Source organism: Salvelinus fontinalis, chromosome 6 (assembly GCF_029448725.1).
Source record: "Salvelinus fontinalis isolate EN_2023a chromosome 6, ASM2944872v1, whole genome shotgun sequence".
In the NCBI taxonomy this organism is placed as follows: Eukaryota; Metazoa; Chordata; class Actinopteri; order Salmoniformes; family Salmonidae; genus Salvelinus; species Salvelinus fontinalis.
Genome location: NC_074670.1, coordinates 62,131,161 through 62,149,141, shown reverse-complemented (window position 1 = coordinate 62,149,141; position 17,981 = coordinate 62,131,161). Strand labels below are relative to the sequence as shown.

The window sequence follows — 17,981 nt, the reverse complement described above, 5'->3', positions numbered from 1 at the left end:
ACCTTGCGGTCAGTTGTCGAGCAGTTGCCATACCAAGCGGTGATGCAACCAGTCAGGATGCTCTCGATGGTGCAGCTGTAAAACTTTTTGAGGATATGAGGACCCATGCCAAATCTTTTCAGTCTCCTGAGGGGGAATATACATTGTCTTGGTATGTTTGGACCATGATAGTTTTGAAGCTCTTGACCCGCTCGACTATTAGGGACCAACGTGGGGAACCTGCCCAATCTGGGAACCTGCCCAATCTTCCCCAGACTGATACGAAAGGTACCAACGTGGGGAACCTGTCTAATCTGCCCCAGACTCATTGAATAATATTAAAGGAACTGAAGCTCTGGGTTATATGTGAAATGGGATTTGGAATAGATTACATAAGGCCCATTTAAAAATGTGATGCAAACTGTTCCTCAGTAATACCTCTTGGCTAGACGTACAAAGTCGAGGGTCATAAACCACATAGTTTGATTCTCTTTGATATCAGACTGTGTGAGAGAGAAAGGATTGTCTCCACCTCAGAGATCAGCTTTGATTCACTGTTGGCCTGGCTACAATGTGGAGGTACACTGCACACCATATATGGTAGAGAACCTCAACTCCCAATGTCCTGATGCATGCATTCCTGCACACACACGCACGCACGCACACACACACACGCACGCACGCACGCACGCACGCACGCACGCACGCACACACACACACACACACACACACACACACACACACACACACACACACACACACACACACACACAGCGAAACACACACACACTCACATACACACTGGCACTGGGTTTGTTGGCAAACAAGCATGTATTCGCTCATGCAAACTCCCTCTCCCTCACAGACTCAACATGTAAAGTGTGGTCTGATGTTTCATGAGCTGAAATAAAAGATCACAGAAATGTTCCACATGCACAAATTTGTTTACATCACTGTTAGTTAGCATTTCTCATTTGCCAAGATAATCCATCCACCTGACTGGTCTGGCATATCAAGAAGATGATTAAACAGCATGATTCATTATGACAAGTGCACCTTGTCCTGGGGACAATAAAAGGCCACACGAAAATGTGCAGTTTCGTCACACAACACAATGCCACAGATGTCTCAAGTTTTGAGGGAGCGTGCAATTGGCATGCTGACTACAGGAATGTCCACCAGAGCTGTTTGCAGATAATTTTATGTTAAGGTATCTACCATAACGTTGCTTTAGAGAATTTGGCAGTACGTCCAACCAGCCTCAGAACCGCAGACCACCTGTAACCATGCCAGACCAAGACCTCCACATCTGGCTTCTTCACCTGAGGGATCGTCTGAGACCAGTTACCCGGACAGTTGAAACTGTGGGTTTGCTCGACCGAAGAATTTCTGCACAAACTGTCAGAAACCATCTTAGGGAAGCTCCTCTACATGCTCGTCGTCCTCACCAGGGTCTTGACCTGACTGCAGTTTGGCGTCGTAACCGATTTCAGTGGGCAACTGCTCACCTTCGATGGCCGTTGGCACGCTGGAGAAGTGTGATCTTCACAGATTAATTCCGGAATCAACTGTACCGGGCAGTATTGCATTGTGTGGGCGAGCGGTTTGCTGATGTCAACATTGTGAGCAGAGTGTCACATGGTGGCGGTGGGGTTATGGTATGGGCAGATATAAGCTACGAACAACGAGCAGAATTGAATTTTATCGATAGCAATTTGAATGCACAGAGATACTGTGACGAGATCCTGAGGCCCATTGTCGTGCCATTCATCTGCCGCCATCACCTCATGTTTCAGCATGTAATAAACGGCCCCATGTCACATGTACACAATTCCTGGAAGATGAAAATGTTCCCTTTCTTCTATGGCCTGCAGACTTCTCAGACATGTCACCCATTGAGCAGGTTTGGGATGCTCTGGATCGATAGGAACAACAACGTGTTCCAGTTCCCACCAATATCCAACAACTTCACACTGCCATTGAAGAGGAGTGGGACAACATTCCACAGGCCACAATCAACAGCCTGATCAACTATATGTGAAGGAGATGTGTTGTGCTGCATGAGGCAAAAGGGGGGTCACACCAGATACTGACTGGTTTTCTGATCCATGCCCCTACCTTTTTTAAGGTATCTAACCAAAAGATGCATATCTGTATTCCCAGTCATGTGAAATCCATAGATTAGGGAATTTATTTCAATCGACTGACTTCCTTATACAACCTGTATCTCAGTAAAATCTTTGAAATTGATGCATGTTGGGTTTATATTTTTGTTCAGTGGATCCTTATTTAGTGTAGAGACATGGATATAGAAATGACAGAGATTAAGAGAGATTAAATAGATAATACTTGCCAGGTATGTTGAGCTATAGATGTGATGTTGTGTTATAGATGTTGTGTTCTAGATGTTATGTTGTGTTATAGATGTGATGTTGTGTTATAGATGTTGTGTTGTGATCTAGATGTTATGTTGTGTTATAGATATTGTGTTGTGTTCTATATGTTATGTTGTGTTATAGATGCTGTGTTATAGATGCTGTGTTGTGAACATAATTCCTATTGACCTGATGATACCAATAGTCATTCCATTTGGCTTCTTGTTGACAGAAAATGACACAATAAATGTTACAGACTAACCTACTTTATTCAGTCATTGTTGGATTTTGTTGATCACCCCAACAAGAGCATAGCCTTTCTGACCTTGATAGGCATTCAGTCATCAATCAATCAACGTTTTAACACCTCAACACAATATTAAAATATATAATTGACCTACTTTTACTAACATGTATGTATCTACAATCCAACAAAACATAATTAATTAGATGCTGTCATTTGTTTTGCTAAATAGCCTATGGCGTCATGTGCAATCTTCACAAGCGCTCGACCGACACTTCAGTTGGCGCTAAACGTTGCTCATGAATATGACATAATAAATAATAGGAAGTTTGTACGCTTCACATGAATATATATTATTGCCCAAACGTAATGGGCTTCCATGTATCGTTGGGGGCAGAAAGCGGCTGCCCGTGGTGCTGAGGCAATGATGTATTAATATGTGCATCCCGCTTCTGCGCATGTTGCATGACAGGTGCACACGCAATCCTCCATCTTGGGCATCCCGAACTGAGGCAAAAGGGCATCAACCATATACATTCAATACAAATACAAATCTGACCGCGCGTAGAGAAAAACAGGCATATACCCGAAATGTAAATTAGAGATAAAAATCAACAACTGCTACTTCGAATGAATGACGGACGAGGGAGACCAGAATGAAGAATATCGACTGCGTATGGTCAAGGAAGACTAACGACCTTTTACACTGTCAGCTTTTGCGGGTCTAGTAACGAATAAACTATTAAAGAAAACAAAATGGTAAGTGAAATGCTTGTATTTTTAAACAAAACGTCGTTGTAGCCTATGTTCACTTCAATGTAGGCAATGTGAAATGCATGACCCCGAAGTATGTAGTTGATGACATTTCCCCCTATTCCCCTATCAACTCATATCGTGGTGGTCGCTTCGTTATGTATAATATTCTCCTTCTTTTGCAAGTGGTGCTCAATCTTTGGCCAAGTGGCAGCGTCTTCTCTTGTTGCGATTAGACCTGATGCGAGGTGCAGGCAGCCACAGGTAGTGATTGTTGAAATTGGTAGGCTATTAGAAGGAATTGTATCGCTTGTTTGCTTGACTTAAATAGGGAGATGCACAGTAAACGTCTCGATAAGACACAAAGATGAAAATGAGGGAAAGTTGAATAATGTCATGCAAAGCAGTAAAAAAAAAAAAAATCGGTATCTATTCTATACTATCAATATGATACTTTATTTTTCAGCAGACTATCAAATGTGGAATGGAAAAATGTTTTGCAGTGCCTGGGTAGCCAAATTAAATGGGCATTTCTGTGCTGTTCAATAATAGCGGTGTTTTTGCTACATTGTGCATACTGTATGTAATCCTCCACAGGCAATAAGAGCCGTTTAATATGCCTCCAAGGTCACAAATCCAATAGTGCAATTAAAGCACTAACGGAGAAGATTGTGTTTGGTGAACATAATTCCTATTGACCTGATGATACCAATAGTCATTCTATGTGGGATCTTGTGTCACTGACTTTACATTTGAATTTAACTCTACATACAGTGCATTTGGAAAGTCTTCAGACCCCTTGACTTTTTCCACAGTTTGTTACATTAGAGCCTTATTCTAAAATAGATTAAATTATTTTTCTCCCTCATCAATCTCCACACAATACCCCATAATGACCAAGTGAAAACAGGTTTTTAGAACTGTTTGCAAATGTATTCAAAATAAAAAACACAAATACCTTATTTACATAAGTATTCAGACCCTTTGCTATGAGACTCGAAATTGAGCTCAAGTGCATCCTGTTTCCATTGATCATCCTTGAGATGTTTCTACAACTTGATTTTATTCCACCTGTGGTAAATTACATTTATTGGAAATTATTTGGAAAGGCACACACCTGTCTATATAATGTCCCACAGTTGACAGTGTATGTCAGAGCATAAACCAAGCCATGAGGTGGAAGGAATTGTCCGTAGCCACAGATCTGGGGAAGGGTACCAAAACATTTCTGCAGTATTGAAGGTCCCCAAGAACACAATGGCCTCCATCATTCTTAAATGGAAGAAGTTTGGAACCACTAAGACTCTTCCTAGAGCTGGCCGCCCAGCAAAACTGGAGTTCTTCTGTGGAGATTGGAGAACCTTCCAGAAGGACAACCCTCTCTGCAGCACTCCACCAATCAGGCATTTATTGTAGAGTGAGAAACAAGATTCTCTGGTCTGATGAAATCAGGTTTGAACTCTTTTGCCTGAATGTCAAGCGTCACGTCTGGAGGAAACCTGACACCATCCCTAAGGTGAAGCATGGTGGTGGCAGCATTATGTTGTGGGGATGTTTTTCAGCGACAGGGACTGGGGGACTTGTCAGGATCAAGGGAAAGATGAACGAAGCAAAGTACAGAGAGATCCTTGATGAAAACCTTCTCCAGAGCACTCAGGACCTCAGACTAGGGAGAAGGTTCAGCTTCCAACAGGACAACGACCCTAAGCAGACAGCCAAGACAACGCAGGATTGGCTTCGGGACAAGTCTCTTCAGGACAAGTCTCCTTGAGTGGCCCAGCCAGAGCCCGGACTTGAACCCGATCTAACATCTCTGGAGAGATCTGAAAATAGCTGTACAGCGACGTTCCCCATCCAACCTGACAGAGGTTGAGAGGACCTGCAGAGAAGAATGGGAGAAACTCCACAAATACAGGTGTGCCAAGCTTGTACCCAAGAACACATGAGGCTGTATTCGCTGCCAAAGTGCTTCAACAAAGTAGTGAGTAAAGGGTCTGAATACCTATGTAAATGTGATATTTTAGTTTTTTTATAAGGCTGTAACGTACCAAAATGTGGAAAAAGTCAAGGGGTCTGAATACTCTCCGAATACACTGTATAAACAACACAAGGTTCTTACGCTAAGAATGGATCAGTAAGAATGGAGTGACATGGTGGTCAACTCTCTTAAAACTGGGGTTTTTTAGGTTATTTGCAATGTTTTCTCAATCAACTTTTCTACCTGTTCTTGACCGAAGTGCAACTGACTCTACTCTAAAATCCCTTGATTCTGTTTATCATAGTACCCTTCGTTTTATTAGATCTGGCAGTTAATATTCTTCACTGCATCCTTTACCAAAAAGTTGACTGGACCTCTTTAAAGGCAAGTAGATCACTTCATTTCTCTCTTTTTGTTTATAAATCCCTACTCCACAAGCTTCCAACATGCTTAACATCTTTGTTGAAATGAAGAATTTCAGGTTATAATTCAAGGTCACAGGGTTGGATTACAATGATGACTTCCATGGTAACCACAGAGTTCAGGAGATCTGCTTTTTCAAAGCAGGTACCTCGTGTGGAATTGTCACGATAGCTAGGAGGGGTGGGTGTGGAGTCAGGCGCAGAGAGCAAAGTTTTCAAATGAGACGTATTTATTCCAAGCTGGGTCAAGCCAAAACAACAGGCACAATGACCACAAAAACGGGACAGCAGACAATCCGTATAGGAACAAACCACAAACATCCACTGACAGGAAGGAAATAAGCCCGCACAAAAGCAGGCAGGCCCTGGAGGCTTAAATAGCCCCGAATTAACTACAAATAAGGTACAGGTGAAAACAATCAAGACAAAACCAACAGAAAAGGGAAAAGGAATCGGTGGCAGCTAGTAGACCGGTGACGACGACCGCCGAGCGCCGCCCGAACAGGGATAGGAGCCACCTTCGGTGGAAGTCGTGACAGGAATAGTCTCCAGTTGGCACTTTGTTTCGATCATTGAGTGTCCCTGGGTCAATTTTAGATATTGGTTAAGAATTTTTATAGTGATAAATGTGTTTCTTTTAATTGATTATAATGGCAATGTGTATATTGTATGTGTATTTTCTATATAATTATTTGTGTGCTGGTCTCAATGTGTCTCCCTGCATTTTTTACATTTCATTTGAAATAAAAGTTAAATAAAATAGATATTATTTACATTATATTAGGAGAGCAGCAATGATTGCCTCCTCCGTCCTCACTCAGTGAAAAGGGAAAATACTCGAACAAACTATATTTAGGAAACAGGGACCACGCCAATGCAAAGTGACTAAAAGCTTATAAAATATGCAGGGTATACCAGCAATAGCACAACTTTGCACAGCTCTGTGAACTTGACTGTAAATCACTTTAGAGAGAGAGAGAGAAAGAAAAAAAAGAAAGAAAAAAAAAACGAGAAAAAAAAAACGAATTAAGGTTATATTTCACTGGAAGATAATGATTAGGAGTAATTCTAGGTCAATGGAATTCTGGGTCGTACACAAAGAAGTACATGACGGGATAGGTGTCATGTCAAATAAACCACCAACACTTCAGCTGTGTGGAATCAATAATCATGTGTGAAATACAGATGTAGGATCTTAATTTTAGCCAGTTTGCTACAGCGGGAAAATAACACCAAATGTGAATTATTATGTGGATTGTAATTAATGGACATTTTTCATTGGGTTAATACATCTTTCATTAGGGCAAATCAAATTTTACATTTCAAAGTGGAAATAACAAACTTTAGAAGCCTTTTTAAAACTAAAATACACCAAAAGTTTGCATTTCCTGCTGTGCAACAAAAGGGTGATCAGATTAAGATCATACATCTGTATGAGCTAGGAGAGGTTTTAGTGCTGAGGTACAGAGGGAACCAAAGTGGGACACAGTTCTGCTACTGCTGATGATGATCAATGTGGGAGTAGCAGACAGCTTTGAATTTAGTAAAATTGCTGTATTATTTTCAATTTATGAAACTCTCCAAAACAACCGTTTCAGCAAGAGGAAGACATTATACTTTAAGAATGCTGTGATTAGGTTGTTTAACAGACACTCTTACATGAAATGACACAATAACTCTTACACACTGAGTGTACAAAACATTAAGAACACCATCCTAATATTGAGTTGCATCCCCCCACCCTCTTTGCCCTCAGAACAGCCTCAATTCGTTCAGGACATGGACTGTCGAAAGTGTTCCACAGGGATGCTGGGCCGATGCTTCCCACAGTTGTGTCAAGTTGGCTAGATGTCTTTTGTGTAGGGAACCAGTCTTGACACACTCAAAACGGTGCGCCTGGAACCTACTACCATACCCAGTTCAAAGGCACTTCAATATTCTGTCTTGCCCATTCATCCTCTGAATGGCACACATGCACAATCTATGTCTCCTTTGTCTCAAGGCTTGAAAATCCTTCTTTAACCTGTCTCCTCCCCTTCATCTACACTGATTGAAGTGAATTTAACAAATGACATCACCTGGTCAGTCTATGTTGTGGAAAGAGCAGGTGTTGTTTGTACCCTCAGTGTATTAATGCATTTTCAGTGTACAGTATGTGTATGTACTTCTCCAACCAACTGAGCCACAAGATTAAAAGTACACAGAACGTTCAAAGTTATGAATGGAATCAGATTATATTGGTGATAGAATCTCGTCCGAGTCATATCCATGGAGTACCAATCTGTTGACAGAACAATAGATGTGATAGATCTACAGTCTTTATTTACAGGAAGGGATTTAAACTAGAGCATGCAAATGTGTGCCTACTGTATTCATATGGGTTAGCAGAATGGGCTTTAGTCTTATATAACTTACAAATGGGGTAGCCTTGCTCCATATGTGCAAATCAACTTCAAGTTTTATTGGATGGCTAAAAGACAACATTTGGAAAGAGCGTGTGAATGTCGACACATTAAGCATGAGTGAGTTGAAGACATGAAGAGATCTATTTTTACATTTTCTTTCTCTCTTTTCAGGCCCAGGGGTTGACCAGTATGGGCGTCAAGAAGCTGGCCATCCTTCTCCTCGTCTTCTTGGTCTGGATAGAGGGAGGATGCACTAAAGAAAAAGGGACAAAGAAAGGGAAGAAGGGGAAGCAAGTCTACTGTCCTTCGTAAGTGCAGAATTTCACCCCACCTCACAAGATTCCCTGCGGCATTGCCTAAATTGCTCAAACTCAAAAATACGATCAGTTACTCTGACCATTTTCAAATACTTAGTGTTTGAAAATGCAATCCAAGAAGAGACAGATGTTTGATACATTAGAAATCAGGACAGCTGGCCAGAAGTATCGTCTCTCCCCAAAAATTATTTGTCATCCCTATCCCTGTTTTAGCTTCAAATCCTAATTTGTCATGCAATGTTTGATGTCTTACTGTATTAAATCATAAAAGGGATCAAACATAACGATTATTGAAATTGAAGGGAAACCTTTCATTTCATTGCAATATTCACAGTGAATGCCTAAACTGGAGAGAAAACAAAGTTTTGTTGGTGGGGAACTTATGGTGGAGCAGAGGGGATACACCTTGATCAAGGGAACTGCAAACTGGCACACGCAAATTCCAGCCGAGCACTTTCACTCATCCTCAGTGCCTGATGAGGTTTACATAATCATATGTAATGTGCTTTTCAAGTTGAATTCCTTGGCAGAGTTCAGTTGCCACCCACGTGGAGTGGATTTTCCCTCTTTCCTCTGCCAAGTCCTGCTCCCTCCATCCATCTCTCCTCAGGTCAATGTTATTTCAGCAAATCAGTTTCAGAAAGCAGAAGATGTTCCTTGAAAGTTGAACATTCTTCTAAGGTCACAACTGATGTGAATCTTTCACAAATACACTAAGAACCTTTGCTTGTTGACAGAAATGCAACAGATTTTCACACTACGTTCCAAGAATGTCATGCTAGCGTTGCAGGAAGCATTATGCAAATGTAATATTCAGCAACATTGTGGATGTTGCCATTTACAGTAGCTGCTGACATTAAAGCAAAATATACAGCCATAAACTACTCATTCCTTGAATTCTTGAGGAATTTCCTTTATTTTTCACTCTGCTATGAGAACCAAGAACACTTCCCATAATCTTGTGAACATTTAACTCTAATTTTGCAGACATTCCAGGAATGCTCTGAGACCCCAAGCATCGTTTGCTGGGGAGGTCCTATTACCGAAGCTACTTGAATCACCAACTGGTAGTTCTCAGTTTATGGAAACACAAAGATATACTTCCGTCTGCACAGTTAATCCAGGAGAATTTGACCTGCTACGTAATGTGCTTTAGAGTTTCCTCCTTTTTTCTTTCTTCTTTGCAGACAGCTGACACCTGAGGATCTCGCACGGGTCCCTGAGAATTCAACCAGTAACATCTTGAACAGATTACTGATCACATATGATCCTCGAATCAGGCCCAACTTCAAAGGTTAGCCTGCTTTCTCTCTCTCTTTCTCTCTCTTTCTCTCAATTCAATTCAAGGGGCTTTATTGGCATGGAAACATATGTTTACATTGTCAAAGCAAGTGAAATGAATAAACAAAAGTGAAATAAACAATAAAAAGTGAACAGTAAATATTAAACTCACACAAGTTCCAAAAGAATAAAGACATTTCAAATGTCATATTATGTCTATATACAGTGTTGCAACGATGTGCAAATAGTTCAAGTACAAAAGGGAAAATAAATAAACATAAATATGGGTTGTATTTACAATGGTGTTTGTTCTTGGTTCTTCACTGGTTGCCCTTTTCTTCTGGCAACAAGTCACAAATCTTGCTGCTGTGATTGCACACTGTGGTATTTTACCCAATAGATATGAGATTTTATCAAAATTGGATGGGTTTTCGAATTCTTTGTATGTCTGTGTAATCTGAGGGAAATATGTGTCTCTAATATGGTCATACATTTGCCAGGAGGTCTCTCTCTCTCTCGCTCTCTTTTTCTCTCCATCTCTCTCTCTCTTCCTCTCTCTTTCTTTCCCTCACTCTCTCTCTTTCTTTCTCTCTCTCTCTCTCTCCCTTTATCTATTTCTTTCACTCTGTCTCCATCTCTCTCTCTCTCTCTCTCTTTCTTTTTTTATTCTATCATCCAAGTTTCCATGTTGAGGAAGCTATGTTAAAGGCAGTTATTGGAGAAGACCTTTACAGTAATTCACAATTTGATTGAACTCAATCTATACACCTTATCAAAATAACCAGCGCTCCCAGGCTTTTAAGATGTTTTGTGCCCCAATAGAAACCCCAGCTAATGATGTAATGGGTCCAGGGTGGTCTTCTTTAGACCATCGCAGACCCATCCTCATTCCCTGGCCTCGGCTCTGTATGCATCTCCCAGACTTCGACTGTTTGATGTGGTTCGTGCCATGTGAATTCCCTCTATGACGGCCTGGTTATTCCTCCCACTGGGCCCACATCTGGTGTTCATATCAAGGCCAGACGAAAGCTAGATCTTGACATCCATTAAAGTCAGCGCTCTAATCTCAGAAATTAAATTTGAAGCTGTTTCTCGGGCATCCCTTCGCCGTTTTGTGTGACGGGAGATATTTTTTACTGTGTTTTCTGAATTTCAACTTCGTTGGCTATAGTCACAGCTATAGGCTGATATTCTGAAATGCATTTTGAATTGTAACGTTTACATCGAGTAGATTTTCCTCATGAAGCTTATGAATATGAGATGCTAGCTAAGATTGTATTGAAACGTAGGTTAAGCCTGTTCAGTTCAGTAAGATTGTGAATGAGAGGTCCTCATGCTGCCTCTTTTCAGCTGCTACTGTTCTAACTTTGTTTTGTTTTTTTAGGCATTCCTGTGGAGGACAAAGTGAACATATTTATAAACAGCTTTGGGTCAATCCAGGAGACCACTATGGTAAGACTTCCTCACTGTGTGATAGAAGTTCCCTGTTTACCCTCCCCAGTTCCTGAACTTAACCATTAGGGTAAACAACTGACCTTAGGTCATCATCTAGGTGCATCTTTAACCTACTAAAACTCTCCATGGTTCAATTACATCTGATCAACATATCATTTTATCAATCACTATTATAATAGTACATTATTAATAAGCATAGGGGATTGGGGAAGTTGTATTGTACGCAGACTACAGTGCGTCAGATGATTTAACGGTGAATCATTATTAGGACAAAGGCTTTCATGCCTCATTTATCTGATGGCTTCATTGCTGAAAGAACTGTGTTTCCGAATGCTAATGAATGTAGATTAAACTCAGGACGAGATGATTTGACCCTGACTCACTTTGAGAGACATTAAAGAGAACGCTGTTTAAACTTCCTAATAACCTACCTAATGTTGTCTTTTCATTCCACATATGGGAGGAGTAGAATAGTTAACAATCTGTTCAGTTAGCGACTCAGGCCCTATGTAGGCTAATGGATTTGCGAGTGAGCGTTACTGTAGATGGATTTGGGATGCAAATAGACCTGCTGCACTGTAGATACTGTGGATACAGGAATGGCAAGTATGTCGGTGGGTGGATGGAGACAGACATACAGCCAGTGTCTGTTAACCCAAGGGTGTTGTTATCCAGCTATGTATCACTTGGGGCCTCGGAGCTTTATGTTAGCTCTGTTTTGCTGAGGCAGGTGTGTATGTCTTCTCCAGAGTCAACTCCTGTTCCAATGTCTTTGCACTTCATGGGGAGGGACACCCATAACAAAGCTTAGATCCTGTATCCTGGAATGTCTTGGGTTTCCACCTAAAATATTTCCCTTGGCCAGAGATCAGTGGCGTGTGTCTGCGGTCTACCGGTGCACTTAATACCAACAGTGGGGAATTTCACACCGGGGACGATTAAGGTGATGCTATGTGTCACATGAAAACGATAACAGTCAAAACCCAAGAGTTAGCTGTGAGACAGACAGACAGGCGCTCATCTTTTCCATATTTCCACTTAGTTATATCCCAGCATGAACAAGAGATAGTTTAAGAAGGAGTGAAAGACAGAGAAAGAGAGAGAGAGAGAGAGAGAGGGATGAAGAGAGACAGCTGGTTACCTCTAGTTCTCCATTTATCACTCGACGGGGCATCTGATCTTTTGAAATACTGTTCTGTCATTTACACCTCAGCTAAATGCTCCAATCCGCTGCACGCCCACCTTAGTTAACACATCCATTTTCACTTTATGAGGCACAGTCGCCTGGAGAGAATGACTAATATGATGTTGCAGCGGGCAATAAATCGCCACCATGTTTCATAAGGCCTCTCCGTCTTGAGCTTTCCTCTTTCATTACACTTGGTGGATGTGTTAAATCTTTGCCAAATTCACAGCGGCAGATGGGTGGTTGATACCCGGCCGCAGAGAATACATGTAATCTTTTGAGATTTACAAAATTCAAGGTGTGAAATTTGGAACGCAACAGAGGTTGGTTGAGTTTCTGTCAGGGTACAGTCAAAGATAGGCCTGTTAAACATTATGGTCAGTTGTTAAGGCCACGATACATTGGTGCAGCGGAACAACTATTGGACATTTTGTTTTTGACTATATATTATGAATGAAGATGGTCATTGTCATTAAACTGATCACAATTTTAACAAGGCAACACCAAGTGCACACACGCACACACACATACACACACACGCACAGTTGGTGTGTTTGGGGATTATTTGACAGGTCATTCGTCTTCACGAAATTAACTAATAGCCCCCCCTACACCTGCTCTCCAACAGAATTTTGAAGTACACCAAAACTCAATGGCACATAAAACGTCACTGAGTGACATGTTCTCTTAAACAACATGGTCTAAGCTCTTACTGAAGCTCTTAATGAGGCTTTTGCATAATTTCGTGTAACCCCTTGAACCTTTGCAACATCCTTCAATAGATCCTTTAATGTCAACATTTCTTTGATTGATTTTAATCAAAATAGAATCAGCATTTCTCTGCATATCTGTAGAACCTAAGCCTTGTTTACACTGCCGGTCTAAATGCACAAATCAGTTTTGTTTTTCAATTCCATTTTGGGATACTGAATGTTCAAACAGCAAGTTAGAAGTGACCAAATCAGATTTGTGTGTGTTCAGACTGCAGTTCTTTGCTGTCATGGCTACACTAGTTGTCATAGTAATGATGGGTTTGTGCGCAGTGTTGTAGGCTGATTGGTGATGGTGTTCTGCTTCCTCTCATGCAGAAGTTATGTAGCAAGCTAAGGTGACTGACAACAATGCCTGCCATAGAAGTCTCCCAGTTGCTTTGAATTTTGAAAATCATACTGTAAGAACAAAGGATAAGATGATCCAACTTTCAAAACAAGTCATTTTTGGCTAACCACAAGAGTCAACTAGCTAGTTAGGTAGCTGTTTACTTTCTAGCACATTAACTCATTTGCTTGTGTTCTTGTCAAACTACCACATGTTCTTGTCAAACTGTTAACAGAGTAGCTAGCAAGCAACAAGATATGGCAAATAACAGTCTAAAACCCACTTGAGGGCAAATAAATCTGATTTGACTGTTCAGACACAAGTCATATGGCCAGGAATCAGATTTCTATCTAATTTCAAACTACCTAAGAAGGCTTCAGACACTTTTGATCAAACTGGTTTGTTTATAATTAGTGGGTAGAGTTCGTGGGAAGAAGTCAGCCATTTTGTTAGCCATCTGGATTCCCTGTTAACAGTGCCAGTTGACTAATGATTGATAGTAACCACACAGTTTTATTACATGTAACTCCATGAAGTCAGGTTTGCTTGTCAACCATTTAGCAGAGCACATGTCTGCCTACTTTGTGCCTACAATTAGTGATATTTGAGCCTTGACATTAGCATAAACCTTAGCATTAGCTCATCCATGGTTAGCATAGATGTGGGACTGTGTTTCTCTATTGTCTTTTTGCCTACATTTAGCTTACATTTTGTACAACTAGAGCCTTCACAAATGGATTAATCTCCATTAGTGACAATAACTGCAGGACTAGGGTTTTGTTGTGCTTTTGTGTTCCCGACTGTGAACATAACAGGATTACAGAGTGAACATCTTTCTGAGGCAGCGATGGAATGATCCCAGACTCAGGCTACCTCGGGACTTTAAGTCTGACTCACTCACCGTTGATCCCAAGATGTTCAAATGCCTGTGGAAGCCTGATTTGTTCTTCGCTAACGAGAAGAGCGCCAACTTCCACGACGTCACCCAGGAGAACATTCTCCTCTTCATCTTCCGCAACGGTGACGTCCTCATCAGCATGAGGTGAGTGTTGGCGTACTGTTATACATTTTTACTGATTTATTTTCCTATACAGATGATGCCATTAAGATTTTTAAAATATAGTTTAGCAGATAAACTTTCAGATAAACATGTGTATTGCTAATCATCCTATGGCGTATGGTCAATTATTCTTCTTTGTCTAATGAGTGTGTGGATTATCACGGTATAGCTATCTGAACATACATGTGTCTTTAAAATTGTAGAGTGGTTGCTCTCCTTTAAGCCAGCTTTGGAGACAGCCATTTCCTCACAGTTACAGTAAACTGAGTCCTAACAACCTAATTAGGTTCAAATGAGGTATAATCAAGTCCATACCTTCATTGTTCATTCAGAGTGCTTTAACATTGTTATCTGATGGCTCACAGAAATTGCTGCACTATTTTGAAGCTAAAGCATTTGTATTCTCTTAGATTTACTGGCACTGCCATGCACTAACAAATTAAACATAGCTTTTTTTATGATTTTGGAAATCAGACCACAGCAACTAGAATACAATATACCTCAGAAAACTATTTGTGACAAATGCTGATGATTAAAAAATATATATATATATATTTGATTGATTGAAAATATGGTTATTTTATGTTAACGTTCACTCTGGTAAACTTTGTTGAAAATACATTGACTATACAGCTATGTAGATGAACAAGATAAATATATATATATATATTAGTACTATATTAATACACAACATCCACCAGGAATCATGTCATGACATCATTTGTGTTTGTGTATCCGGTGCACATAAAAATCTCTCTGTAATACTTTAATCCTGCTTTAGGGACTTAGAGTAATCAGAGATTTGGAGATGTGATACATCTGTTGAGCCTTTTTACTGATCTGGAATGCCAATATTCTATGTTATTAGTGAGAGTAATGTCCACAGGATGACAACGCTAAAAACCTATGGCAGCCTGTATTTTCCCACAATGCCCCACTCCACTCCACCCAGCCCAAAGATTAGCACATTAATAAGACTTTCCCCCCCACTAATACTGTCCAATGTTAATCTCCCCAGTCAGTTCTCCCTCTACTTACTGCATCTGGAGCCTCGACATTAGTCTTGTCCGTATAAGCTGTGTGACAAGGTGGCACTAGCTGCTGTAAGAACTATAGTATAGAGAAAGGAGAATGTTTAGTCCTCTTACACTCCCAAGTACTGAAGCTCGGCTGCTCGCCTGCTCAGCTGCTTGGCTGCTCAGCTGCTTACTCCTGATCCCATGTTGGATACCCTATGTGTATTTTTATGTCACTCAGGGCTAAAAGCTATGAGTCACTCCCCAAGCTTACAGTGTTGTTGTGGTGATGTACTCTATGTACTGTGTATACATGATGGGGAAAGCTGTCAAAATACTAAAATAGCACTCCTCTAAAATCTCAACCAAAACCCAAAGCTTTCATGTGCAAATGGACTGCTGGGAAATACATATGCAACTCTGCACAATACAGGTGTTGCTCACATTAAGAATGTATTCCCAGAGCTGAGGAAGCATCTTTTTCAATCATTCAGTAGTCGCCATTGTCTCTTAAATGATATAGCTTTGCTGTATTGATGAACAGATTTGGGAGGAAACGTTTTTAGATGAAAGTCTGAATCCCCAGCAGCTCTGTAATTCTCGTTCTACATCCATCTAGCTTACAGCTCATACTTAAATTCAAGGACACAGACATTTCTAATATATTTCTTCAGTCAATTTGACCAGTTTAGCCTACTTTTCACTAGAAGGAAGCATTTTATTGCAGTAGGTCACAATGAATTCAACCTCAATCAGATAGATCTCAATTGATGGGTTTTAAAAACATTCATAATTTCTAATTATGTCCACATGCATAGGGTGGTATTGGCTGAAGAGCAACGTGACATGAAACAAATCATCAATAGCATTAATGATGAAATCATTAAAGGGTTCTGCATTTTGCCAGGTTGTCTGTCACTCTATCCTGTCCTTTGGACCTGACCCTGTTCCCCATGGATACGCAACGCTGTAAGATGCAGCTGGAGAGCTGTGAGTAACTGATAATGGCTCAGTTTCACATGACCATATATGGTATCTGTTAGAGAGAGAGCTATAGTTATTCCCGAATTCATGTAAATTATGTTTTTTAGTTACAGACCAATTGGGTTCATTTATATCCAGGTTGTTTTACTATGCATTGTTGGAACTGTCTGTTACGTGTTGTGATGTCTTTCCTGTTGTCTCTTTCCTGTCTCGTTTTATTTATTTATTTAGCGCTGCCCTTGCCCTTCACCACTTCCCAGGCCGTCATCGTAAATAAGAATTTATTCTTAACTGACTTGCCTAAACAAATAAAATACATGTAATCACGCTAGCAAATGTATAGGACATGTAAATCAGTCTTTATTTCATGTTTGTTAGGGAAGGATTACAAGTAATTAAAGATGACTACTGGACAATCGTATTATTAGCAGAGTGTGATTACTATTAATATAAAAATGTACTTCAAATAACATTCTAGATATAGTGTAATCGTGTCAGGATGGAGATTTATATAGACTATTAACTGTTGTTGACGACGACGGTGTGTGTTTGTGTGTTTGTGCGTGCGTGCCTGTGGATGCTATCACGTGTGTGTGTATGTGTTTGTGTGTGTTTGTGTGTGTTTGTGTGTGTGTGTGTGTGTGTGTGTGTGTGTGTGTGTACCCGTCTCTCTGTGTCTACAGTTGGCTATACGACGGATGACCTGCAGTTTATGTGGCAGTCAGGGGACCCTGTCCAGATGGAGGAGATCGCCCTGCCCCAGTTTGATATCAAACAGGAGGACATAGAGTATGGAAACTGCACCAAATTCTATGCAGGGACAGGTAAGCTCCGCATAGACATGAAATACAAGTATTCTGTTTTCATTTGAGTGAAAACTACGGCTAGGAATTGCCAGGGATTTCACAATATGATATTATCACAATACTGATCCGATCTGTATTGTTGTTCAATACTGTGATTTTATTGCTATTCCATTGCTCACCATATGTGTGCTGTAGAGGGACAAGAGAGAGCCATGACTCATGGATATGAAATAGGATGGCAGGTAGTGTAGTGGTTAGAGTATTGGGCCTAAAGGTTGCTGGTTCAAATATCTGAGCTGACACAATGACAAATCTGTTGATGTGCCCTTGAGCAAGTCACTTAACCCTAATTTGCTCCAGGAGTTCCACAGTACTATGGCTGACCCTGTGAAACAACACATTTCACTGCACCTACAGTTGAAGTCGGAAATGTACATACACCTTAGCCAAATACATTTAAACTCAGTTTTTCACAATTCCTGACATTTAATCCTAGTAAAAATTCCCTATCTTAGGTCAGTTAGGATCACCACAATACTTTAAGAATGTGAAATGTCAGAATAATAGTAGAGAGAATGATTTATTTCAGCTTATATTTTTTTCATCACATTCCCAGTGGGTC

At 40.5% G+C, this 17,981-nt stretch overlaps 1 protein-coding gene across 1 annotated transcript in view; it reads left to right on the top strand.

Annotated features, from left to right (window-relative positions):
• The first annotated feature begins 3,013 nt into the window (after positions 1 to 3,013).
• The window catches only part of glrbb (glycine receptor, beta b), a 32,677-nt gene continuing 17,709 nt past the window's right edge, over positions 3,014 to 17,981 (top strand). The window contains exons 1-7 of the mRNA XM_055927376.1: positions 3,014 to 3,357; positions 8,328 to 8,464; positions 9,661 to 9,767; positions 11,139 to 11,206; positions 14,309 to 14,535; positions 16,477 to 16,559; positions 17,237 to 17,377. Of these exons, the coding sequence (XP_055783351.1) occupies positions 3,355 to 3,357; positions 8,328 to 8,464; positions 9,661 to 9,767; positions 11,139 to 11,206; positions 14,309 to 14,535; positions 16,477 to 16,559; positions 17,237 to 17,377 (766 nt within the window). The 5' untranslated portion in view covers positions 3,014 to 3,354. The remainder of the gene's footprint in view (positions 3,358 to 8,327; positions 8,465 to 9,660; positions 9,768 to 11,138; positions 11,207 to 14,308; positions 14,536 to 16,476; positions 16,560 to 17,236; positions 17,378 to 17,981) is intronic.